This window comes from Furipterus horrens, unplaced genomic scaffold, assembly GCF_987537825.1.
Source record: "Furipterus horrens unplaced genomic scaffold, mFurHor1.1.pri manual_scaffold_2, whole genome shotgun sequence".
NCBI classification, from domain to species: domain Eukaryota; kingdom Metazoa; phylum Chordata; class Mammalia; order Chiroptera; family Furipteridae; genus Furipterus; species Furipterus horrens.
In genome coordinates, this window is record NW_028327172.1 from 191661089 (window position 1) to 191686896 (window position 25808).

General features: G+C 43.1%; 1 protein-coding gene across 1 annotated transcript in view; it reads left to right on the top strand.

Moving 5' to 3' along the window:
- The first annotated feature begins 21528 nt into the window (after window positions 1–21528).
- BEND4 (BEN domain containing 4) overlaps window positions 21529–25808 on the top strand; it is a 30238-nt gene continuing 25958 nt past the window's right edge. Inside the window, exon 1 of the mRNA XM_090268182.1 lies at window positions 21529–22003. Coding sequence (XP_090124308.1) covers window positions 21529–22003 — 475 coding nt within the window. The remainder of the gene's footprint in view (window positions 22004–25808) is intronic.

A 25808-nucleotide genomic window follows, 5' to 3' on the forward strand; every position in this document is an offset into this window, starting at 1 on the left:
CCATGGGTATAAGGTTCTAGACCCCCCACCCCATGATAGGTGAAAATCCATTAAGTAGGAACCCTTACATTTATTTTAGTATTTATATATATTTTAAGGCTTTATAAATCCTTCCCACACACTTATAAACCGTTCCCAGTCCCTTAGTAACCTTTCCCACTCCCTTATTAACCTTTTCCACATTTTTATAAACACTACTTATGTTCTTAAACATATTCTACACTCTTAAACCTTCGTAACTTTAACAACATATGTATACAGTACCACAAAATCCCATGATATAGCGAAAAATCCGCGATAAATAATTAAATATAATATTTTTTAAAATCCCGCAATACAGTGAGGCCGCAATATGTGAACCGTGATAAAGAGAGGGACTACTGTATTAGTTACAAACTCTTGGGAGAGAAATTAGGGAGGTCAGTGAGTGTGGGAGCAGCATAGGTGTCACTGAGAAGGTGAAATTTTGATATCTCACTCAGGGGTGTGCTAACTCACTGAAAATTTGATCAAAGATTTAAAGAACCTAAAGGAGCAAGTCATATGGTTCTGCAGGGTAGAGAGGTCCAGACAGAGGGACAGCAGGCAGAAAGACCCTGAAATGGGGATGCTCCTCATGTGCCCCAGAAACATCAAGGCTGCTGTGGATGGAGTGGGGTGAGCACGGGAGGGCGAGATCAGGCAGCAGGGGTAAGGCAGGCAGGGACAATCAGGGTCTTTGCAGGCCTTATGTGGGCTTTGGCCTGAGCAATGGGGGAAACCACAGTGAATCTGAAAAGAGAAGTGACCCGACCCGACTTCTCTTTTAAAAGTATCACTGTGGCGGCGGCAGCACAGGCGCAGGATATACTTGACCTGAAGCCCCCAAAGATTGGGACTTGAACTCCCAAAGAGTTCCTATCCATCAGCCAACTCATCTTCAAAATTCCCACTGAGATTTTCAAAAATAGGCTGAAAGGTCATTTTGCACAATTGCTGAAAACAGCAATTCTGTCTTTTTAAACACACTGCAGAGACACACAGTACAGGATGGAGTACAGTTATACACGTGCCTGAGTCTTTGGCTTCTGAACTATTCCTAGAAGCCAGTTTCGGTCTGGTCAGATGTTTGGTCTGCTCAGTGGCCCAAGGGAATCTGAGAGGAGACAGAAGGAAAAAATGGAAGGACTGCACCTAACCCAGATCCTAACGTTCAGTCTTGATGAAGGAACCAGGGACTGGCACCCGCAGACTGAAGTCTGCCCTATTTGCCAGGACATAAGCAATTACTCTGACGTTTGATGGCAACCCTTGTCCTAGAGATTCCAGGACAATAATTTCATATACTGGATCCCACTGGCCCCACAAGTCATTAAAATGTCCCTGAAGAACTTCCCACAAAGCTGCAAACAGAAAACAGCAGGATCTCTGTCACAGAGAGAAGACAGAGAGGGGAAGGCTGGGGAAGAGATTCTACGAAGAGGAACTAACTCTGAGGAGTGATGAGGAAGGGGATAGGGAGAGGGTCAGGCAGTGTGTGGTGGCTGTGTCCTGGCTGGGACCACTGTCCATTCCTGTGTCCCTGCGCTCATGATCCTGACTAAACGAGATAATGGGCTCACCCAGGCATTCAAAAAGGTCGGTTCTCTCCCGTCTCCCTCCAGCCATCACATCACCTTTAACGAAGGCAGGAGGAGAAAAGCAGGCTCTAGACGAGCTGTGTGATATGATTCCACTTTTGATAAACATATGCACATATTAAAAAAGAACCTCCAGGAGACTGTGTTCACAGTCACTATCTCTGGATAGTGGCACGATGGGTAATGATTTTTGTTGTTGTGTATCTGTATTTTTTTTTCTTTCTCCATAATGAGCACAGATTACTCATATTTTTTTAGGGGCAGAGAAATAGGTACGTAGTACCCTATAGAAAGGTTTCCAACTGTAGTGGTTCACATGAAAAAGAAAATCCCTGACAAGCTCGTGTTTTGTCATCTAAACATGCCTGAACATAGTTCCTGGGTGACTGATCAGTGAAGCCAGCTGGGGTGGGGAATATCTGACCAGCACATCACCCACCCCACAAAGAGACTGGTCTGAGGAAGGCATGGACCTTAGGGATCAGAGTACGCCTTGTACATCTCCCCAAGAAAGTGTGCTATAAGCACCCTATTGTTTAGTTATAAGCTTGCCAGTCAAAACACTTCGGATCAAGTGACTGGATTTGTGGAGGGGTTCCACTGCCAAGGAAATGACTCCTTGCTGTCCCTGTCTAGCAGGATACGGAAAAGTCTAAGGATCGGTGATGGCTGCATTTTGCTTTCCATTGTCCCTTTTATTCTAAGTGGAACTTTTTACTGTGTTCATCTTCTTTTGCCTCTATTATTATATGCTGGGTGCTTTGGAGATGCTGAGTTATGGGTTGCCAGTCTGTAAACAGCCACACTTGAACTTGATCTAGAGGAAAAGGCATTGCCCAGAAATGCTACCCTTGGAACTGCATGGAATAACTGGATGTGACATTAAGTTGTTTTTTTAATCTTTTATATATCGTCGTCGTCGTCGTTGTCGGCAGCCGTCCGTCTCGAGAGACGATGGTGTAGCTTCTTAAGAGTCTATCTGCACCGCCGAGAATGGCTGTGCAGTCCAACTCGGGAGTGACACGGTATCTGTCTCCTCCCGTGTTGAATCGACATCTTGCGATGACGCTGGAGTGTCCTCTCCAGTGAAGCTGAAGCTACAGAGCCTGGGCAGGGTGATATGGAGGGTCTGCTGTTGCCCATGCAGCAGACCCCCCCCTCTCTTCGCAGCTGAAGGGTCCAAGGGAAAGACAGAGTCAATACAGCTTGGTTTCAGGTGCGCCACAGGAGTTGCCGGTGTTGACTACAACGTCAAACCGCCTTAGGGACTCCGGCTCCGGATTTTCTGTCGGGGTTTACTCCCTTAGCCTTTCCCCTGAAGAGGTATGCCGCAAGGCAGCGGAGGTTTTTTGGAGTCAGAGTTTTCCTTCTCTGATGTACCCTGACTGGAAGATCGAACCAGCGACACTTAGCTCGCAGGCCGACGCTCAATCCACTGAGCCAAACTAGCCAGGATTCTTTTATATATATATATATAAATATATTAGAGAGAGGGGAAGGGAGGGAGAAAGAGGGAGAGAAACATCAAGGTGTGGTTGCCTCTTGAGCACCCCCAGCAGGGGACCTGGCCCACAACCCAGGCATGTGCCCTGACTGGGAATCGAACAAGCTACCCTTTGGTTCTCAGGCCATCACTCAATCCCTGAGCCACAACAGCCAGGGCCATTAAGTTATTCTGAGGTAGGTTAGTAAGAGACTAGGAAAGTCCTCTGGCAAGTGAAATGAAGAAACTGAGACAAATGGCTATACAAATGGCCAGAACGGCTGAGCAATTAACAGCCAACTAATAAGTCATAAGATCCTAAGCTTCTTAACTAAAGATCTCTAAGAACAGATGGCTTAAAAATCACCTCGGTCAGGAAGGTCAATCACAAACACCAGTTAGAGCCAGACTAATTCAAGATAGAGGTGGAAGTAACTGGGAAACAGCCCCAAAACCAATTATACCATCATTATAATGAAAACTGACACCGAAAGTAGAAGGCCGGAGGGGAACAAACACCGTTAAGACTTCCAGAACAGACGGTATTAAGAATAAGATCCCCCTTCCCCACTGAAGGCAGAGTCAGATTTTAGAGACACCCCCGATCCCCGCCTTGGAAACACATAAAATCCCAAGAACTAACTGACTGCGCACACAGCTCACCGGTGAGCTGGCCCACATTGACTCGGGTGGGCACTTTTCACTTCCTTCACAGCAGCACCAGCGCACGGGCCTTTCTTTTTCTCAACCTGAATAAAACTTGCTTTGTTCTGACTTTCACATGGACTCGTGTTTTGAAATTTTTCCTGCGCAAATCAAGAACCTGGAGATTTCCTGGCATGGGAAAGGTCCCGGACCATGCCCAGGGAGGGCCAGTGCCCCGTGTGGTAGCCGTCCAGTAACAGTTTCTCTTATAGGAAGCACGTGATTGTGTTTTGGTTGAACATGGGACAGTTATAATAAAAGAATGCATTCTTGTGATTGTATGATGTATACATAAGGCAGGCAAGGGATGGACTGGCCTCATGGAATTCTCTGGTAACTCCAACGACAACTATCTTATGAGAAACGCTCACAATAAAACACTGGGACACAGGACTTTAGCAGCAAAACGAGGCGTTTATTCACAAGTCTGCAGTCAGGCACACCACCAGCCAGGAGAATGTGCGCGCAAAGTAGACAAAGAAAACTGGTTTTATAGTAATGCAATTAGCTTCCCCTCCCTAACGTGATTACTTCCCCCTCCCCTCTCCTCCCGTTTCTCCATTACTGGTTAATGCGGGTTCACAATCTAACAAGATTAACTACTTAACTTAGGGTGTGATTAACTAAGGGTAATCTAGTTATAGGTCTACCTCCAACTTATTTGCAAAGTTATCTAGCTACATCCTCCCATTTCTCTGTGTTTGGTGACAACAATCTTTCCCCTTTTGATCCCAGAGAAATGTGTGAGGAGCTGAGGAATGTCATTTCCTCGCCCCTTTTCCATGATTCATCTGTTAATTATCTCCTGCTGGTTTGAGAGTCACTGGCTTGCTTCTTTATCTCTAACAATCTCATCCCTCTTCTCCTGGGAACACACTCTCTGCCCTGGCTACAGTGGAATGCAACAGACCCAGATCAACCACTCATAATATCCATCCTTTGGCAACAGAGAGTGATTGGTCCAAGGGGTGGGCATATGTCTCAAAGTAGATCAACTCAGCGTCCTTGCCTGGGATTTCTATATAAGCACTAGGTGAAAGACTCTGAGGTTGAGGGTGGCTGTGTGCTCTGACAGGTGGACAGAGTAGATCTTCGGTAGAAGAGAATGAGGGCAATACAAAGAGAAACCGAGATAAGCAGGGACAAGGAGTGGGTGGGGAGGAAAGAAGACCTGCCAGCACTGAGTACTTGGGTCCAGCTGCCACAGCTCTGACTGCTATAGCGAATTTGTTACCCCTTTAACCTTCCCAGCGAAATCAGCCAACACGGCCCTTTGCTCCTTCAATGGCCTGAGTTGGGTTTATTGATGACACTTCTATCCAAGCAGTCAGTCACAACTGTAAGGCCTGGAGACCGCCATCTTGCCCACTCTAGGACCTGTCACCTGTGCAAGTTCTCAGAAAGTAGGCAATGGCCTGCAGTCACGCCTGGGGTCCTATGTTCTCTGAATCTCCCTCTCGTGGTTTTGCAAGAATCAATTGTTTTGGCCTGAGGTCAGGTAGCTAGCTATGCCTGCCTGGACTCTGGTAATCCTGTTTCCCAGGATGAAAGCCCTTAAAAACCCCCACTCTGCTGCAGCTCCAGGCTGCAGTCACTCCAGACTCAGCCTGCCTGTCTGGACCTCCCCAATAAAGGCTTTGAACCCCTCCTTTCCTCCTCGCATGAATCTAACAACAATAACTATTATCAAAGAGGCACTGGATGCAAAACGATGTTTCTTTATCATAAAAGAACCCCAACAGTTTATTTTTCATTCAAATCCATATTGCTCAGCCACAGTTTTCTGTTCTTAGTCTACCTTCATTGGTGTTACAAGGCCTCAGGACTGCAGTGACACATCAGAAAAAGAATGTAAACATTTTGTCATCAGGCCAACCATTTCAACAGTTCTCACAGCAACAACTGCTGTGAAGATAGACTTAAGTTTCCTCTGTGGAATTCCCTGGTAACGGAACATAAATAAAGAAACCAGCCCTGGGAAGGGGCCCTCATGGGGCAGCTGGGGTGGGTAAGGATAGAGCTCAAGGCTCCTGTGAGAACCGTGTTTAATGTGTTAACTCAAATACTTAGGACCTAACAGGAGTGCAACCTTGACAAGTATGCAGAGTGTAGTCTCTCACCATAGGAATTACCAAAGAAGCTAAAAGCAGAAACATGCTCTGCATAATCTCCAACCTCAGGGGACAACAGAAACAGAGAACTGCTGTGTCAATCTCATTTCCTCGTTAGCCGCATTACCATAAGTATGGGCCTTTCCAAACGCCACACTTCACTAACATTTACTCGACTCTGCTTCCTAAAATATTATACTCCAGAGTAATTTTGTTTTTTGCTTTTGATCTCTACTATTTCGCTCATTTGTCTATAAACATGAGCTACTAAACTGAGTTTAAATAAATTGTTAAGATTAAAACCGGAGGTCACCAGATTGGACTAAACCAGTAGCCCAACAATGGAATTCACTGTTAAAGTGAGTAATAATAATAAATAATTAAAATTTTCTATCTTTAGATACCACCATGTTAGGTTATTTGATAACAGTCAATGTCTTGATTTATCCTGATGCTCTGATAAATCAAGAGAAAGAGAAGAGGTTTATATGACGTAAGGATTTTCCTGACTGTGGATGGTAAGAGGAGTTCTCATAATGTGAATTTTATAAATCCTCTTCTTTCGTTAAAACACTCTTCTTAAAAGAGGATTCTGAGAAGGGAAATTGCTAGGACCACTCTGCAAAGCAGTACTTTGTATCACCTGACTAATTGTAAAAGTAGTTCATTCAACCTATTTCGGTAACTGAACTATTATTTGAAATCTGGAATAGCCAAAACTTGAAAGCAAGACAGGGTCAAAATGGGAGACTGTCAAAGACAAATCACAGTGCTTTTTAGGGTGTCTTCCATTTACTGGAACATTACCAGTGGCCACTCACTGATGCTGAGCCTGGGACAGCTGGCAAACAAGATCTCCTTGATCTGCCCACCCAGCAGAGGAGTAAGGTCAGTGTCCTCATTCTGGTTTCACAATGGGACTCAGAGTTGTACAACTAGTCCACCATCTCAGAGTCAATAATCAGTGGAGATTAAATGAGGGCCCGGGGCAGCTGGTTCCAAGGTCTGTGCTCTTCCCATGGCTTAGAGTGAGGTCAGGAGAGGAGCCTAAGCTACAAAGAACCCGCTCCTGGGCCTTTGTTCATTGGTATTAAGATACACACAAAGGACTTCATTTAATTATTATATAATGATGAAAACAATAAACAGCGTTTAACTTTATTGAGTGCCTTCTGTGTACTGTATTCTATCTGTGTAGCACGTATTAATTCCTTTCATCCTCATAACAAGGCTGCCTAGTAGGCACTATTATTATCCCCATTCTATAGATGGTGAAACCAATTTACTGAGCATTAAGCAACTCGTGTAAGGACACCTGGCTACGAAGTGGAAAAACCCCTATAAAACCCAAGCGACTGGCTCCGGAGCTCACACTCCTAACTTCTATGCTCTCCTGCTGCTCAGGCACACAGACAATGGCGAGTCAGCACAGCCTCTAACTGCGTAATTCCACACTGTGCCACTCAGACTTATTCAGAACAGCACTCATGCGACCCTTCTCCTGGCAACAATGAGACATAGAACAGCTTACAAGTTTGAAGGAAAAAAAATAGGATCTCTTTCAATTTTACTCCATAGAAAAACAAATTTATACTTGAAACCAAGATCTATGTTCTTGGAAACCCGAAATACCTATGATAGTTTCAACAGGCTGAAACCCCATGACCCCACAGGTTCAAGACGGGGGTTCCAGAAGGCAGGGCTCACACCCATGTGTTTGTTCTTGCCTTCTGAATTTATGGGTGACCTTTATTATGAAGCCAGCACTCCCACTTGGAGAAAAAAACAAACCAAACCACTTGACTCTTTCATTAAATGGAAAGTAACCTAAGTAACAGCTGTTGTCATGCATATTACAGAAAATACAGTACCTGCTTTTCAGAGCAGAATGTGTGGAGAGCAAGTCAAGTCATTGTTTGTACAGGTGTATCTGTCCGTGAACAAGGGCAGATAAATCCTCTTGAATTTCACCAACTATAAAAGGCAGATAGCAAAGCATAAAACCATCTGCCTCTTGCTTTTGACATTCAAGATTGTCTTCCTTTGCCATTTCATTTTTCTCTTACAATTCCAAAGAAGGCTTTTTTCTTGACTTGGGGAACATTTTTATCCCACAGAAATGGCTTTTATTAAAGTCTGAAAGAGGAGTTTATTCGTTCACTCTCAAAGACGCAGTAGAGAGCAGCTGCTTCTGTCTACCTGGCATCCCTTCTTTAGGGAACCACACCCCCCTGTGTGGTACCAGTGGGTGGCCCTGTGACCCACGCCAGCCCATAACAGAACCTTCTCTGCCAAGCAATAAAAATCAGTCCGAGGATAGCATGAGACTGCTGTCTTTCTGTTGTGGATTTTAAGCTGAGGAGAGGACACTTTGTCTCTGCTGGCCATCTTTCCTGCAACATGAAGAGATGAGAGTTAAGTGGGGAGAGAGAAAATCCTGCACTCAGTGAGCCCCTTTCTCTCTAATTTCTCCCTCTAGTCCTTTTCCTTCCTGAGAGATACCTTATCAACCTCTGAGTTGAATAAGCCAATAAATTTCCCTTTGTATTTAACCTGGTTCGAGTTGGACTTCTGTCTCTTGCAACCAAGAGTCCTACTATGAAAGACTAAAAGTTTAAATCGCCGTCTTGACCACTCACAAAAGGTGCCTGCCTGAGCTGTAAGTATTTCCCTCTTACAAAGGACTGAGTTTTATACTCAATAAACCTGTCATCTAGCTAGTCTCCATCGTCTTCTGCATTCAGTCCATTCTTTCTTTTTCACTCCCCACTTAGCATGAAATTCAGGCCAGTGTGATTGCTCTCTAACGGCAGTAACTTAGTCTAGTCTGTCTTTGAAGAGACAAGGAGGTACCCTGCTTGCTCATAAGCAGCAAAATGCTCAGACATCCCAATGTGGACTGATTTTCCAAGTGGTTACCTTGATATTATGATGTGTATTTCAGTCACACTGCCATTACTTCAAGCAGTGGTGTTCAAGAGAGCTGTATATTCAAATCACCCGAAGATATTTTGAAAACACCAATGCCAAGGTCTCACCCCTGACATTCCATTTTCATTGGTCTGGGGAAGGGCCTGGGTATCAACATCTTTCAAAATTCATCCATCCAAGGTTAAGTCTGTCAAGGTGAAGACGGGCTAACTAGCCCTGGCCAGGCAATGTTTCTATTCCTTTCTCGCTCTCTCTCCAAAAATCAGTTAAAAAGCAAAAGAGACTAAAAATATATTTACCATATTTTTTGCTCCATAAGACGTACCTGACCATAAGACACACATAGGTTTAGAGGAGGAAACAAAAGAAAAAAATATTCTGAACCAAATGGTGTACTAAAATATTTAATAAAATATAACAGAATAATATTTCAACCATGTAAAGTGAACAGCAGTCAACAGTGGTATTAAGAACCATCATCACTGTCATTAACAAACGAGGAGAGACTTTAACGTTCAAGTAGTCTTTTTTTTTTTTTTTAGTTGTAATTTTTTTTTTTTTTTTTTTTTTTGGTTTTTCAATTACAGTTGTCCCCTTTTCCCCTAATTTCTCTCCCCCACCCAACCCATCTCAAGTAGTCTTCTGGTTTTCTGGGAACCCCAAGAACTCATCATTGCTAGTGTCAGAATTTATGAAGCTCAGTTGCTAACAGACACTGATATCACTTTCTTCTCTATCTTCATAAATGATACTATCTTCAGTCCCATCTAAGACATTGCAAATGCCACCTTTTTTGAATGACTGTACAACGGTTTCATCCTTCACTGAGTGTCATGATGTTTTCACCCAGTCACAAACTTGAGTGATAGTGGGCCTCTTCATTCATCCAGTAGGTGTCAGATCATGATTACCAGCAGCCATCCATTTGTTCCACTCTTCTTGTATAAAGACTTTAAATGGTTCGTTGATGGAAAAGTCGAGAGGTTGTAACTGGTTGGTAAGTCCCCCAGGAATTACAGCTAGATGAGTCTTCACTTCTTTAAAGCTCTTTTTTGTAATTTCGCTAATATGTGCTCTAAACTGGTCAAGCACTAGGGAGTTTTTTCAGTGCCTGTGTTACTACTAGAATAGTGACCCCACCATAACTCCCTTTACATACTACAAAAATTCAGCATTTATGGCTGCTTACCCAGTGAAACCTGGTGTGCCCTGGAAATAGTATGGAGGTAGACAAGACAGCTGTAGCATCTAACAGAGCCAGTAGCCAGCCAAGAACACGTTACTTCAGCTCCACCCATCTGCGTCTCATGATTGGCACAGCTTAAGACACGGTGATTGGTGATTGGAGGCAGTTCTACTGACACAGACCCCACCCTGTGTCAAAGACAATTGGCAATTGGCCCTGTGCCTCATACCCATTATTAGCCTCAGCTGATGCAACAGGTCAGCAGTTGTAGCTGGAGTGTCAAGTGGCTCTCTGCACTCTCCCAGGTACCGGGTGATGGGCAGAGACAGACGGCAACTGACCAGATGCCCCGAGATTCAGCAGTAAAGTGGGACATTTAAGTGTCCCCAGGGGTTTTGCATGGGCCCACCACTTCCTCTTCTAACAGCTGCCATTACTGCTGACAGGTCAGGTAATACACATCATGGTCTGTGACGCTATATTAGCTCCATAAGACATACAGACATTTCCCGCCATTTTGGGGGGAAAACAAGTGCGTCTTATGGAGCAAAAAATACGGTATATAAGTTTTTAATAATTTTATGTTTGATTGAACTAGAATAACTTGTCTGACCATGCTTTTGGGAGTTGGGTTGGAGAAAGGCATGAAAGTGTTAGCCCTGTGTAACTTTCCTTCAGCATTTCCTGGGCTATGTTTGAGTTCATTAAAACATATTGGGCTTTCTGCACACAAACAGGCCCAGCAGAGAGCCTGCTATGGATCACTAATAGCTCCAGGCAGTTGACGAGGGCCAGTCATAAGCAGCATCTGACAAAGGCCTACATCAAACTCTTTGCAGATCTACCTAATACATAGAAACAAATACAAAGCAGCCGCCAAAATGGGAAGGCAAAGAAACAGACCCTAACAGAAAGAATAAGAGAATTCTCCAGAAGAAGAGCTAGATGAAATAGAAGCAAGCAATTAATCAGATAAAGAGTTTAATGATTCTAAGGATCTTCAACAGCATGAAAAAGGCATAGAAACCATAGAAAAGGTCCAGTCAGAAATAAATAATGCAATATCTGAAATAAGTAATGCATTGCAAGCAATAAACACTACTGAAGCAGCAGGATCACATCGGTGACTTGGAAAACAAGGTAAAAATAATAAAATAAAATAAAAATCCAGGCAGCAAAAAAAATAAAGAATTTTTTAAAATGAAGGGAGCTTATAAAACATCTTAGACAACATGAAGTATAACAATATCCACACCATGGGAATACCAGAGGAGAAGAGAGTGAGCAAGGGATCGAGAACCTATCTGAAGAAATAATGACCATAAACTTCCCTAATCAGGTGAAGGAAAAAGGCACACAAGTCCAGGAAGCTCAGAGTCCCACACAAGTTGGACCCAAAAAGGCCTACATGGAGACACATCCTAATTAAAATGACAAGGCTTAAAGACAAGGAGAGAATCCTAAAAGCCACAAGAGAAAAGCAGGTCGTTGCCTACAACGGAGCACCAATTAGACTGTCATCTGATTTCTCAACAGAAACAGTTTAGGCCAGAAGGAAGTGGTGTGAAATATTCAAGGGGATGAAAAGCAAGGACCTACAACCAAGGCTACTTTACCCAGAAAAGCTATCATTTAAAATTGAAGGAGGATCTAAGGAGCTTCCCAGACAAGAAAAAGCTAAAGGAGCCTGTTAACACGCAAACCAGTACTACAACAACTGTTAAAGGGCGAAGAAGAAGAAGGAGAAGGAGGAGGAGGAGAGAAAGGAGAGGAAGGATAGAAGGAAGAAGGAGGAGGAGGAGGAGGAAGAGGAGGGGCAGAAGGAGGAGGAGGAGAAGAAGAAGGAGAAAAAGACAGAGGAAAATAGTCTAACAATAAAATGGTACTAAATGCATATCTATCAATAATTACCTTAATGTAAATGGCTTAAAGTGCTCCAACCAAAAAATGTAGGGTAGCTGAATGGATAAGAAAATAAGATCCATATATATGCTGCCTCCAAGAGATGCATCTCAGATCAAAAGATACACACAGACTGAAAGTAAAGGGATGGAAAAAGCTATTTCATGCAAATGGAAAAGGAAAAACAGCTGGGGCAGCAGTGCTTATATCTGAAAAAATAAACTTTAAAACCAAGGCTATAGTAAGAGACCAAGAAGGAGACTACATAATGATAAAGTGAACAATCCAACAAGACGATATAACCCTAGTAAATATTTACACACCCAACATGTGAAGCAAATCTTGATAGACATAAAGGGAGAGATCGACAGAAATACAGTTATAGTCAGGGGTTTTAACATGCCTTTGACTTCAATAGGTAGATCTACCAAGCAGAAAATCAACAAGGAAAGAGCAGCCTTAAAGGACACACAAGATCATATGGATTTAATTGGTATCTTCAGAGCATTTCACCCCAAAGCATCCGAACAGACATACTTTTCAAGTGTACATGGAACATTTTCTAGGACAGACCACATGTTAGGACACAAAACATTTAAGAAAACTGAAATCATATCAAGTATCTTCTCTGACCAGAATGATGTGAAACTAGAAATCAATCACAAGAAGAACACTGAGAAACAAGTAAAGACATGGAAGCTACATAACATGTTATTAAACAATGAATGGATCAATGAGATTAAGGAAGAAATCCAAAGATAATTTTGAAACAAATGAAAATGAGAACACAACAATCCAAAATCTTTGGGACACTGGAAAAGCAGTCCTAAGAGGGAAATTCTTACCATTTCAGGCCTATCCCCAACCCCCCCCAAAAATAAACCAAGAAAAAGCTGAAATAAACAATCTAACTTCACACTTAAAAGATATTGAAAAAGAACAACAAACAAAGCCCAAAGTGAGTAGAAGGAAGGAAATAATAACAATTAGAGCAGAAATAAATAACATAGTCTAAAAAATGATACAAAAATATCAATGAATCCAAGAGCTGATTCTTTGAAAAGATAAACAGAATTGACAAACCTTGAAACAGACTCATCAAGAAAAAGAGGGAGGACCCAAATAAATAAAATCAGAAACGAAAGAGGAGAACTAACAACTGACACCAAAGAAATACAAAAGATTGAAAGGAAATATTATAAGCCATATGCCAACAAACTAGACAACCTGGATGAAATGGATAAATTCTTAGAAACATACAATCTTCCAAAACTAAATCAGGAAAAATCAGAGAATCTGAGTAGACAAATTACACCTAATGAAATTGAAGCCGTAATCAAAACACTCCCAACAAACAAAAGCCCTGGACCGGATGGCTTCACAAGGGAATTTTACCAAACATTCCGAAAAGAACTAACACCTCTCCTTCTCAAACTATTTCCTAAAATTTAAGAAGAGGGAAGGCTCTCAAACTTGTATTACAAGGCCAGCATTATCCTAATTCCAAAACCAGATTAAGACACTACAAAAAAGAAAAGTATAGGCCGCTATCCTTGATGAACAGAGACAATAAACACCTCAACAAAATATTAGCAAACAGAATGCGGCAATGGATCAAAAAGATCATACACCATGATCAAGTGTGATTTATTCCAGGAATGCAAGATTTGCACAACATTCACAAATCCATAAATGTGATTCGCCACACAAACAAAATGAAGGGTTAAAACCACATGATCACATCAATACATGCAGAAAAAGCATTGACAAAATCCAGCACTGATTTATGATAAAAATCTCTCTGCAAAGTGGGAATGGGGGGAACATACATAAACATAATAAAGGCCATATGTGAGAAGCCCACTGCCAGAATCATACTCAACAGCCAAAAGCTACAAGCATTCCCCTTAAGATAGGGAACAAGATAGGAATGTTCGCTTTCACATCTCTTATTCAGCATAGTACTGGAAGTCCTAGCCACAGCAATCAGACAAGAAGAAATAAAAGGCACCCAAACTGGAAAGGAAGAAGTAAAATTGTCATTATTTGCAGATGACATGATACATATAAAACCCCAAAGATTACACCAAGAAACTACTAGAACTGATCAATGAATTCAACAAAGTAGCTAAATGGGGGCGAATGGGGGAAATGGTGCAGAGATTAAGAAGCATAATTGGTAGGAACAAAATAGGCAGGGGGATGTTAAAGAATAATATAGGAAATGGTGAAGCCAAAGAACTTATGTACATGACCCATGGACATGAACTAAGGGAGCAGGGGATTGCTAGAGGGAAGGGGGATACTGGGTGGAGGATGGCAAAGGGAAAAAATTGGGACAACTATAACACCATAATCAATAAAATATACTTTGAATAAATAAATGGTGTTGGGAAAATTGGACAGGTACAAGCAAAAAAATAAAACTAAACCACCTTCTTACACTATACACAAGAATAAACTCAAAATGAATTAAAGACTTAAATGTTAGAATTGTAACCATAAAAATCATGGCAGAAAACCTAGGCAATAAAATCTCAGACATTCCTCATAGCGATATTTTTTTCTGATATATCTCCTCATCAAGAGAAACAACAAACAAAAAAGGGACTACATCAAACTAAAAAGTTCTTGCATAGCAAAGGAAACCATTAGCAAAATGAAAAGACAACCCACTGAACAGAAGAACTTATTTGTCAATACATCTGATAAGGGGTTAATATCCAAAATTTGTAAGGAATTTACAAAACTCAACACCAAAAAAACAATCCAATTAAAAAATGGACAAAAAACTTGAACAGATACTTCTCCAAGGAGAACATATAGAGGGCCCATAGACATATAAAGAGATGCTCAACACCACTAATCATCAGAGAAATGCAAATTAAAACTACAATAAGATATCACCTCACACCAGGGAGAATGGCTATCATCAGTAAATCAACAAACAACAAGTGTTGGTGAGGATGTGGAGAAAACGGAACCCAGTGCACTGTTGGTGGGAATGCAGATTGCTGCAGCCACTGTGGAAAGCAGTATGAAGTCACCTCAAAAAATTAAAAACGAAACTGCCTTAGGACTCCACCATTCCATGTCTGGGAATTTATCCAAATAAACCCAAAACAGTAATTCAAAAGAATATATGCACCCCTATGCTCACTGCAGTATTATTTACAATAGCAGGTGACTGGATAAAAAAAACCATAATGCATTTACACAGTGGAATACTACTCAGCCATAAAAAAAAAATATCTTACTCTTTGCAACAGCATGGATGGACCTGGAGAACATTATACTAAGTGAAATAAGCCAATCAGAGCAAGACAAGTACCATATGATTTTACTCGTATGTGGAATCTAATGAACAAAATTTACTAACAAGCAAAACAGAGACAGACTCATAGATAGAGTAAGCTGACAGCTGCGAGGCCAGGACTGAGGAAAAAGAGAAAAGAAAAAGAAAAAGAAAATTCGTGGTGGAAGACAACAATATGGTCATTGGAAGGTAGAGTGGAGGGAGGACAAACGGACTGAGACTTGACTCAGGGTAGTGAACACACGATAAAGTGTACAGATGATGTGTTGTGGAATTGTGCACCTGAAACCTGCATAATTTTGTTGACCCGTGTTACCCCCAATAAATTCAATAAAAAAGGGGGGGAAAGTCCAGTGAGGATGGAGTGGAGTGAGGGAGGGAGGGGTTAAAATTAAAGACAAGGGGTGGTTGAGATCCTGAGGGATCTGAAGTAAGCAGCTGTGTGGACTCTGGATTTTACTGTGGAGGAGGAAGACAGTAGAGGGCCGGGCAGAGACCTGATTTTTTTTTTTTATGTCGATTTATTTCAAAGCAGTAATAATTTTAAATTATTAAAAAATTCTCTCCACTGTCGAACATGTATTACAAAGTGAAGTTAACATGGGGAGGTTGGGGAACAACATGGGTTGGGGGTTGGGGAATGGAGGAGCGGAGGGTGGGGGCGGGGCAGCAGCTACAAGTGCCCAGAGTCCCTCTGTGCCCAGCCCTTCCAGGGATGTCCTTGGGGGAAGGGCGGGCTTTCTCCACAGCCTGGAGGCAGTGGGTCTTCTGAGCCTCTGCCCATGAACAGGGGCACAGCCAGCACCCAAGTCCATGGAAGCCGCTGTGGTGCAGGAGGCCGGGAGACATGACCATATTTTAAAAGGGTCACCCCATCACTGTTCGGAAAAAAATTTTGTCTCCCTGCGGCCAGCTTGTTCCTCTACAGTCCATTGTCAGCAACGCAGAATGAATCTTGTAAAACTCTGTGGGACAACCCAGCGATCCACTCCAGGACATTTACGCCCAGATAAAACTTAACCACCATACAAAAACATGTCCGTGACTGTTCAGAGCAGCTTTATTTGTAATAGCCCCAAACGGAAAACAGCCGAAATGTCCTACAAGAGGTGAATGGTTAAACAAACTATGGCACACCAATACCATGGAATACTACTCAGCAATAAAAAGGATCAAACTATTGATGCACACAACATGCGTGGACGTCAGGGGCATTAAACTAAGTGGGGAAGCCCACAGGATCACATAGTGCAGGATTCCGTATATAATTATAGTTACAAAAAAGTACCCATTGGAGAAGTGGAAGAGTGGTAATGAGGACCTCTTTGTCCTTACTATCTGAGCAACTTCTTGGGAATCTATAATTATTTCAAAATAAAACTTTTTTTTAAAGAAAGCACTGTAGAAAATAAATTCTTTCAGTGGAAAAGTATGCATTGTCTACATACACCACACCCTTCCCAGTTATCTGAGCTACTCTTTCATTGTCTTTCAACTATTTTTACAACCTTGAAAGTTTAGATCAGTAACTGATAGACATGCTGACTTTCCTGTCTGGTCGTGTTTTCTTTCCCCTCTTCACCCACAAACCCCATGAAAAACAACATTTATGCATTCAACTGAACATTTCTTTATTTCATATAAATGTGTGCCTTTTTTTTTTTTACTTTGCCATTTGAATAATATGAGGGCATGGAGCAAGTTAAATAAAATCCTTAACATCTGTTCATTTTTCTATCTGTATGAGAGTCATGATTGTACCTTTTCTGAAAATTATCTTCTGAGAACATAAATCTCACTCCCCAGTGTTACACCTCCATGGTTCTCATTGGATTTAGAAACCTAGACATTTCCCGGGGGTGTACAGCCTGGTCCCAGCCTCCTCCTCCCGCCTCCTCTCCTCACTCAGCCCCTCCTGAGCACACTCAGACCATTCACCCTTATCTCCACTCCCTGAGAGCATCAAGCTTATTCCCGCTTAGGGCTCCTGCATCTGCATCTGCATCAGCCTGACTGCTTATTTCATGGATGGCTCTTTGTAAGTGTACATAAACTCTCAGCTCAATTGTTTCCCCTCAGTGAAGTCTTCTCAACCACTCTATCAAAAGTAACATCCCCACTCTATTTTTTCATCAGTTAGTTCTATCTGAAATAATAATAGTATTGTGTATTATGTTTTATATATTATAACATTTATTATATACTACATTATATTTCTTATAAATTATATGAACATATTTATTATAGATTATATAAATATATTAAGTGTTCAGTAAGTGACTAGTTTATTTGTTTATTATCTGCCCACACCAATTCCCTAACAGTAGAATTTTGGAATCTGGTTCTATTACATCCCCCAGTGCTTAGACAGGCACCTAGCATATAGTAGACGTTAAATAAATATTTGTTGAATAATTCCCTTGGTGAATAATGCTTCTGGAAGTAGCAAGGTCCCTATCACTGGAGGTTTCTAAGCATGGCTTATACAACCACTTGACAGGGCTATGGAAAAGCTGTAGGCATTAACTCAGTCACCAGAATGAAAGACTATTAGGGTTCCCTTTAACACCATCAGTCTGCAATTCTATGGCCACCACACCTTTCTGCTATTCAATGGGAAACGCAAAGGAGTGTTCCTCCGTCATCTTCCACCAAACGACAGTATCCACACCCCTGTTTCTGCTGCAATATCATCTCAACATTAAAATGTTGCAGCTAATCAGACATTTAATTTCAAAGTAGAAGGTCATTATCTTGTCACAAAATTTTATTCCAATTACTTTTTTTTCCTATTATACGAAATGAATTAAAAGTAGCACAAAACATTAGAAGATCAAACAGTCAATCAGAAGCTCATTAAATATCAGTGAAATTGGTGCAATAAAAAGCATTTCCCATGGCTGACATTATTTAAAAGCTATATTCTAGATAGCTCAAGAAATTGACATGCTGCCAATCAAAAAATCGCCCTGTCCATAAATAGCCACTTGACTTATAAAAGTTCACTATCTATTTTTTTGAGGTAAAGAGTAAATATCTACAAAGATTTAAAGCGTGATTGCAATTACCACCCTATCAGCCTCTATGAGACCCTAAAGAGAAGACATCAGCAGTCACCATCTGATCATTTAGACCAGAGATTTTCAACCAGTGTGCCGCAAGAATTTTTATTTTTATTTATTTATTTGTAAGAGATACCAACGTATTTGTGTTTATACGTGTTCAACATACGGTAGACATATTTTAAAACATGCAGTACCTGACTATTTAGTCAGGAGCACTGACTTCTTTGCCCTTAGATTGTCAAATTAAAAAATGACAACAGCCAACACAACAGTAGCCATCTGGTGTGAATGAATCAAAACTATATCTATTTTTTTGTCAGACTGGCGAAAATATATTTTTTGGTGTGCCACAGCTTTTTAGTAATTAGTTGATGTGTGCCATGAGATGAAAAGGGTAGAAAATCACTGATCTAGGCAATAACTTAGAGAAAGAGGATTGCATAGTACTACTAGTGATTTTATAAACACTTCAATACATACATTTATGTACTATACTCAGTTAGTATAATCCCAGGCAGGAATTAGTGGGTCAGTTACAATTTTAAAATTGAGTTCAACTCCACACTTGGGACAAATGACCATTTTATTTTCTAAAGAATGATTATTGAACACTTCATTTTTCAATGGACCCAGACATAAGTGTCTGCTAGCATGAGGATCTGAAAGCTAATCATTTTTAAATTTATATTATTCCTCTAGGAGCATTCCACTCTCCCACCCCCACTTTTTTAAAAAAATTAAACCGCTAATTTTAGCTTTTAGTTTTATAGAAACCACCACTTTTTGACATACAGAATGTTAGGCCCCCTTAGTTGTTAAACTATAACAAGAGAAGTACTACTTCCAGTCTCTTAAGGTGATTTAAGTGATAGGATAATACAAATTTAAAATACATAAGCAAAAGAGAAAGAACCCTACCCCCACCACCACCACCACTCACACACATTGCCACTATCCCAATTTCTTTTCAAAAGCCTGGACTTCCTAGCAAATTATCTGGGAGTAAAGTGGAAGGGAAAGATTTCTATGCAAAATTCAGAACTGCTTTATAGAAAGAAAAGTGTGGGGAGGTTTGTTATCATTTATTTCCTCTAGTATATCATTCAATTTCAGCTGTCTCACATCTCAGGAGAAGCTCCCCCATTTCTCACTTATGTGTCTAAGAAACATCTTCCTGGCATCTCTCCCTCTCTCCCCGTCTTTCACCAGCATTTCATTATTTTTTAACCATCCCTCTCATCCTTGTCTCCCTTTTTCCTAGTGATTCACGTGTCCTCATTTAGCAGTTTTCAGAAGCCAGGGAGAAATGTTGCAAATAATGTTAAATATGATTAATATCTTGAATTCCTTGAAATATGACATGCATGAGTTACAATGAAACCTCTTTTATTTCCCCATGAAATGCTTTTGCATAATGAGAAAGAAAATGTCCTCTATGCCCTAATCAGCCCTGACAGTTCCTGGACTCCCAAATACTTTTATTTATGGCATTATTTATTTCATCTCTAATAAATGGAGGTTGAGGAGAAACCACAGCACGATTTGAGAAGGCTGCAGGCAAGAGGAAAACTATCTAGGGTAGAGGAATGCAGAAGCTGAACCAGCAGAGAGAGAAGGCTTCCAAAGGAAGGGAGGAGCTGTGGGAGATGAGAGGCCAAAGACAAAATATCCCCAGAAAAAGAAAATGGGTCACTTTCCCCAAAACTAAAAGGAAAGCTACGAAAACAAATTAACTCAGAATGGAAAGATGGTAGTTGTACATCAAGGAGGAGATGTACCCAGAATTCAAACCTGGAGAATGAAGACTGAAGGCTGGAAAAACAAACCTGGGAGGGGGAAATGCTGATACTGGAGGGGTGATCTGCTCTAAAAAAAATGGCTGGGAGAGACCAGGATACTCCTCTAAATTTGAAGATATCTCTACCCCCCAAGGGACAGTCCTCCAAACCACAAAGGCTCTTCTCTCATTCAAACAGCTACTGAAATTGTGTGGCCTCCGGAAAGCATGGCCTGCTGGCCCCAGATGCAGAGAGGACCTGCCTGAGCAATGCAGAAAGTGCGAGAGCTCTCGGGCCACATAGGTTCTACAAGTATATATGTGTATGTGTGTGTGTGTATATATACACACACACATATATACATATACAGATATATATATATATATCAAGTGGCGTTTTTGAAAATATCTAATCACCATCCCATAGGGAGGTGGCAAGTCATATTTTACTCTCAATTGCTCATAGTGTTTATGCGATGAGAAGTGAGAATCTGAATTCAAATGACCTAGATGCATCTGTGTAGCTTTGGGCTGTCTCCCTGAGGAGCCTCGGTTTTCTCATCTGTAGAATGGGGGAAATGATCGCTATGCACTCTCAAGGCCCCTAAGGAGAACTAAGGGAATAATGGAAATTCCAAAGCCCTGTGCGCTCTTCTGATAAGCATGAACTCGAAGGCCACTTGTTGGGTGGGGGGAGAACCCCGGGGCAGTGCAAATAGCGCACAGGAACTGGAGTCAACAGGCTCTTTCCAGAAGCTTCGGGGAGCAACTCCCAATCCGGTGAAGAACGGGCTGTAACACCTTCCCTAGGCACGCACGCACGCACGCACTGTAGCCACCCCGCCCCGTCCGTCCCAACTATACTATCAGCCACGCGTGCAACGCCGAGAGTTTGGGGTAGTGCAGGGGGCGCCAGGAGCTCGTTTCCCAAGCTGGACGCCGCAAGCGACAGAAGCCTGGACTCCACATCTGGGACTCCAAGTCTCGCCTCGGTATAAAGCTCACCCTCTTACCAGGTCGCCCTCCCAATCCCAGCTGTCCCCTTCCCCCTTCCCCCTTGCCCCTTCCCGTCGAACCAGCACACCGGGCTGGCCCACTTCGCGGGCTGTGGCGGCGCCAGGCCCCGCCCCTCCCCCCATTATCATTAGTAGATATTACCCTAAACACTTGCTCTTTACTTCCTTTCTCCCTCCAGGCATTGGCGAGGCGGCCTGTCAATCAGCTCTCGGGCGGCAGCCCCCTGCGCGGGGGCTCAGCGATGCCAGGCTTAGCGACAGGCAGCAGTGACGGCGGCGGCGGCCACGGCACAGACACACACCCTCCCACACGCGCGCACTCGGGCAGAGCCAGCCGGCGGGCAGCGGAGGCACCCTCAGAGCCCGGCGCCGGTCGGGGAAGGGGCGTGCGACCCGAGGCCGGCACCGAAGCACGGCATGGAAGAAGAAATGCAGCCTGCAGAGGAGGGGCCCAGCGTCCCCAAAATCTACAAGCAGCGCAGCCCCTACAGCGTCCTCAAGACATTCCCTGGCAAGAGACCGGCGCTGGCCAAGCGCTACGAGAGACCCACCCTGGTGGAGCTGCCGCATGTCCGGCCACCCCCGCCGCCCTTCCCACCGACAGCCTCGGTGTCCATCAGCAGCAGCGAGCAGCCGCCGCCTCAGCAGCAGTTCCAGGCGCAGAGCACTTACCCCCCGGGGCCAGGCCGGGCGGCCGCCTCCGCTGCCTCGTCGTCATCGTCTTCCGCCGCGTCCCAGGGCCACCTGAGGACTCCCGCCCAGCAGTCCGCCGCCCCCGCCGCATCTTCATCTTCGTCTTTCGCCGCCGTCGTCCGGTACGGCTCGGGCCCAGCAGCTGCCGCGGGCGGCAGTAGCGCTGGCAGCGACGGCGCCAGCCTGGAGCTCAGCGCAGGTACCAACTCTTGGGCGCAACTTTCCTTCCCGCCCAGGCCGGGGAATGGGTGGAGACGGGGAAGGGGAAGGTAGGGACAGGGACACACTGCCCCGCCGTGGGCCTGGCGGGAGGGGTCGGGGGTGGGTGGCGATCACCACCACTCTGAGAGTCCAGGGGTCTGAGCGCACCCTGGGCACCTCCCCCCGCGGGCAACAAGTTCTGGAGGGTTCCACGGCACTGCAGCTGCCGCATCCCTGGCTTCCGACGGCGCGCGTGCCTTTTAACAGGTGGCTCTGCCACTTGGATCCGGCTTGGCGCCCAGGAAGTGCACCGGTAGCCAGACGGCTGAGGGGATCCTTCGGGCGGGGACTCGAGAGGCAGCCCTGGCACCGAGGCCCCGGTCTGGGAATGGGGACCCTACGCCCTTAGGGTGACAGCCGCGGCCACTCCCGGAACAGCTGGAGCTGCTCCGGCAGCTCTCAGGGATGCCTTTACAACCTCTGCTGCCCCACTTTTTTTCTCCACTTCTTTCCTTGACCTCCCTCTCTCCGTTTCTTTTTGCGTCTCTCTCTCTCCTTTGCCTTCTCGTCCTCTTCCCTCCCCCCCCCCCCACTTGATGCACTCAATGTCATGGTCTACTCGGCTGGCTCTCAGGCGCGTGGTCTTTTCCTCTCTCTTTCCCCACCCACCCCAAAGTCCCAGCCCGTGGGTGAAAGATTCCGGGCTTCTCAGCTCCCCGCCGTGAGGGGAACAGGCGATCGCCCCTGTGGCCAACTTCGGGGAAGGAGACATCCTGCTCCTCGCCCCAGCCAAGAGAGCCCGGCAGCTCCGGGCCGCTGCCCACACCCCTCACCCTCCTCCGGGTGGGACGCTGCTGCACCGCGGGATCCCCCACCGCACTGTATCTGGGCCAGGGCCTGCGGAAATGCCTCGTGGGGCGCATTTACCCCAGGGTGTGAGATTCCTCTTTTTTACCGGGAACCTGCGGGCGGTCCCCGAGGAAGAGGCCAGCCCTCCTGTCCCAACAGCGAGTAGAAAGGCGGGCTGGTGGGAAGGTCAAGGCCTGGGGCCTGCGTCCAAAGGCGCTCTCTGCTCCCCGAGGACTTGCAGTCAGGTTCTTCCAGTTCATCGGAACTAAAAGTTCCTACCTCAGGCCTTTTATGGCACTTTGGAGCCCTCCCCTCCCAAATTCTGCATATCAGTGAATCTAAGGCTTTATTTCTAATGAAAATATGAGCATTGTCTCTAAACGAGTTACAGGTTCCGACGTTAATATTATGTTGTTTGTCATTATTTTGACACATGAAGGATTGGTTTTGAGAACAAAAATCTAATTACAGGTTATAGTGAAGGCTTGTTCTGTTACATACCTCACTGATTTGGAGATGTTTGACTGCTTTGAGCAGTGCTCTTCTGTGGGTGTCCTTATTGTTTATGATAGGTTTTTTGTTTTTTTCCAGTTGCTCTTGGCCTAATATTCTGTTGTCTTTTTATATTCATTCTCGGGTTAGTCGCCCACTTTTATATTTCTCCTTATTTTTCTTCTGTTTTCAACCCCCCTAAAAGGTTTGTGTTCTTTCTCCCTGGACTTGTTCATGCCCACTTTTATTCCCCAGCTCTGCTTTACCTTTCAATAATTTTACTTTGTTTTTCAGAAGTTTGGGTCCTTGTACCATTTTCTATATTTTGCTTAACTCATTTGCATGACCTCAGTTCCACCGTGTTCATTGAGCTTTTCCTCTCCTTTACTCTCATCTTGCTTTCTCCTTTCAGTCTTTGCTCTCTGTCTTTTACTTCCTTTTATACACTATCAATCTAACCCCCTATCATTTCCACTTTTACCCATAGTTTTAACTTTGCCTTTTCCTCCTTTTCTCTACACCAGTTGCTTGCTATCTTGTCCATGGTCTTTCCTACTCTGGCACTCTCCTTGCTGCTTTCATTCATAAGTAGCTTTTTTTTTTCTCACTGTGTTCTAAATGCTCTTTTAGTGTTTCTTTTGACATCCTATTTAGTCTGCTTTGTTTCTGTCTCCAGGTGGAGATCACATCACTGAATCTAAAGAAGTGAAAAGGGGCTTATTGATGCCCCTCAAACAACCTATATTTCTTATTTTCTTTTATTGTCAAGGCTTCTTTTTTTCTTTTAAGAGAGGTCATAAAGAGGTAAGCTTGATAACACCAAGGGCAGGATGCCATGTGCTTTTTGGAAAAATGGGAGTTAAATGCTAGGTGTCTTCCATGTACTGAGGAAAATGGTCCAGAGCGGGAGGGGGGAAAAATTGCCCATAGTGCGAGACATCATGAACTGTGGTCATATTAAACATGGATGGACAAAGCCATCTCTTAAAAAGCCATCACAGTGATGTGAGTGGCCATCAGAGGAACAGTCACCTGAAGAGCTGATTGGTTCTGTGAAGAACTAGTGGCTCTACTTTGAACCAATGAGCTTGCATGCACAGAAGGATGGCCTCTTCAGCATCCTGGGTGGGGGTGATTTGATTATTGCCCCCTCACAAAAGTGTTATTGCAGTGTCTCAAACCACCTGGTAAACTGAAAATAAATCAGAGCATCAATGTGATTAAGTGAGTCAAGTTTAGAAGAGGAGGGATAAGTGTGTCCAGAGTAAATGCAGTGAAAAGATGAAAGGGTTGAAGTGAGTCTTGTTTGCCATTAAGGGTCATAAACCATTGAGAAGAGAAATAGGTGATTAAAAATAGATTTTTTTTCAACATTCTTATAAAGTCTCATGAAAAGTATAATTTTTCTTAAAACGAGTAATATACCATGGTTTTAAAAGCATATTTTTTTCTCTGTGGGAGGCTTAGAGTTAAAACCCACGTAGATCTTGATATGCAGCCTAAATTTGGCATCAGGAAATGGGAAATTGCATCTTTAAGCAGAGTACAATCAAAAATGAATTACAATAAATCCTATATAATTGCATAGGTCATTCTCTTTAATGAGATTTTATTAACCTGACTGTCAAGCTTTTGAGTCAGGCAGATATTTTATCTTCTTCAACTGATAAAAGTGTCAGCTATAAACCACCATATAAATATTCATAAATCTACACATCTGTGGCAGCCTATCAGCATCATTCTTTTGGACATTAAAAGCATTCTAATTACTTTCTGTCTAGCAGAGCTGAAATGCTGCCTGTTATAGTATGTGCTTGGCAGGCATGATTGCTTTTGTTTGCCATCACAAATAGCAGCATCCTATTTTATATACCGATGGTCCAGAAAATATTCAGGGATTGACTGAGCAGGATGAATATTAGGAAGCACCATCTGGTTTTAATAGCACCAAGTATATTAACTCATCTGTTAATTTTTGACACATCATTGATTTATTTATTTAGAAAAATTGCATCCTGTTTTGCTGTATTGATGTTTGCCATTATGAAAAAAAAATGGGATGGCTTTTTTTTTTTTAAAGAAAAGGCATAGTTTATTGATTTAAGAAAAGGGTGATGCTTCCAAAGAGGCTTTCATTTCCTGACTTTATTTTCTATGCCACAAAGTCCTTTCTTAAAAAGAAGTTATATTAATGTTTTAAGGAAATTATCAAATTTGAATTAGCTGGAAACCCTTGGGTAGAAATATACTATATGGCTACATGATAGTAGGTCACAAAAATTTTTTTCTGCTTCTGCATTTTTAATATTAATATATTTCACCCTTCGCTGGGCTAAAATCAAAAGGTTACCACTAATCTCCACTACTGTGATCTTCATAGAAACAGAATACTCTTGAGGATGTGCTGTGATGGGCAAATTCCATTCAATGCTTTACTTACAAAGAAGGACATTAAAGTAGGG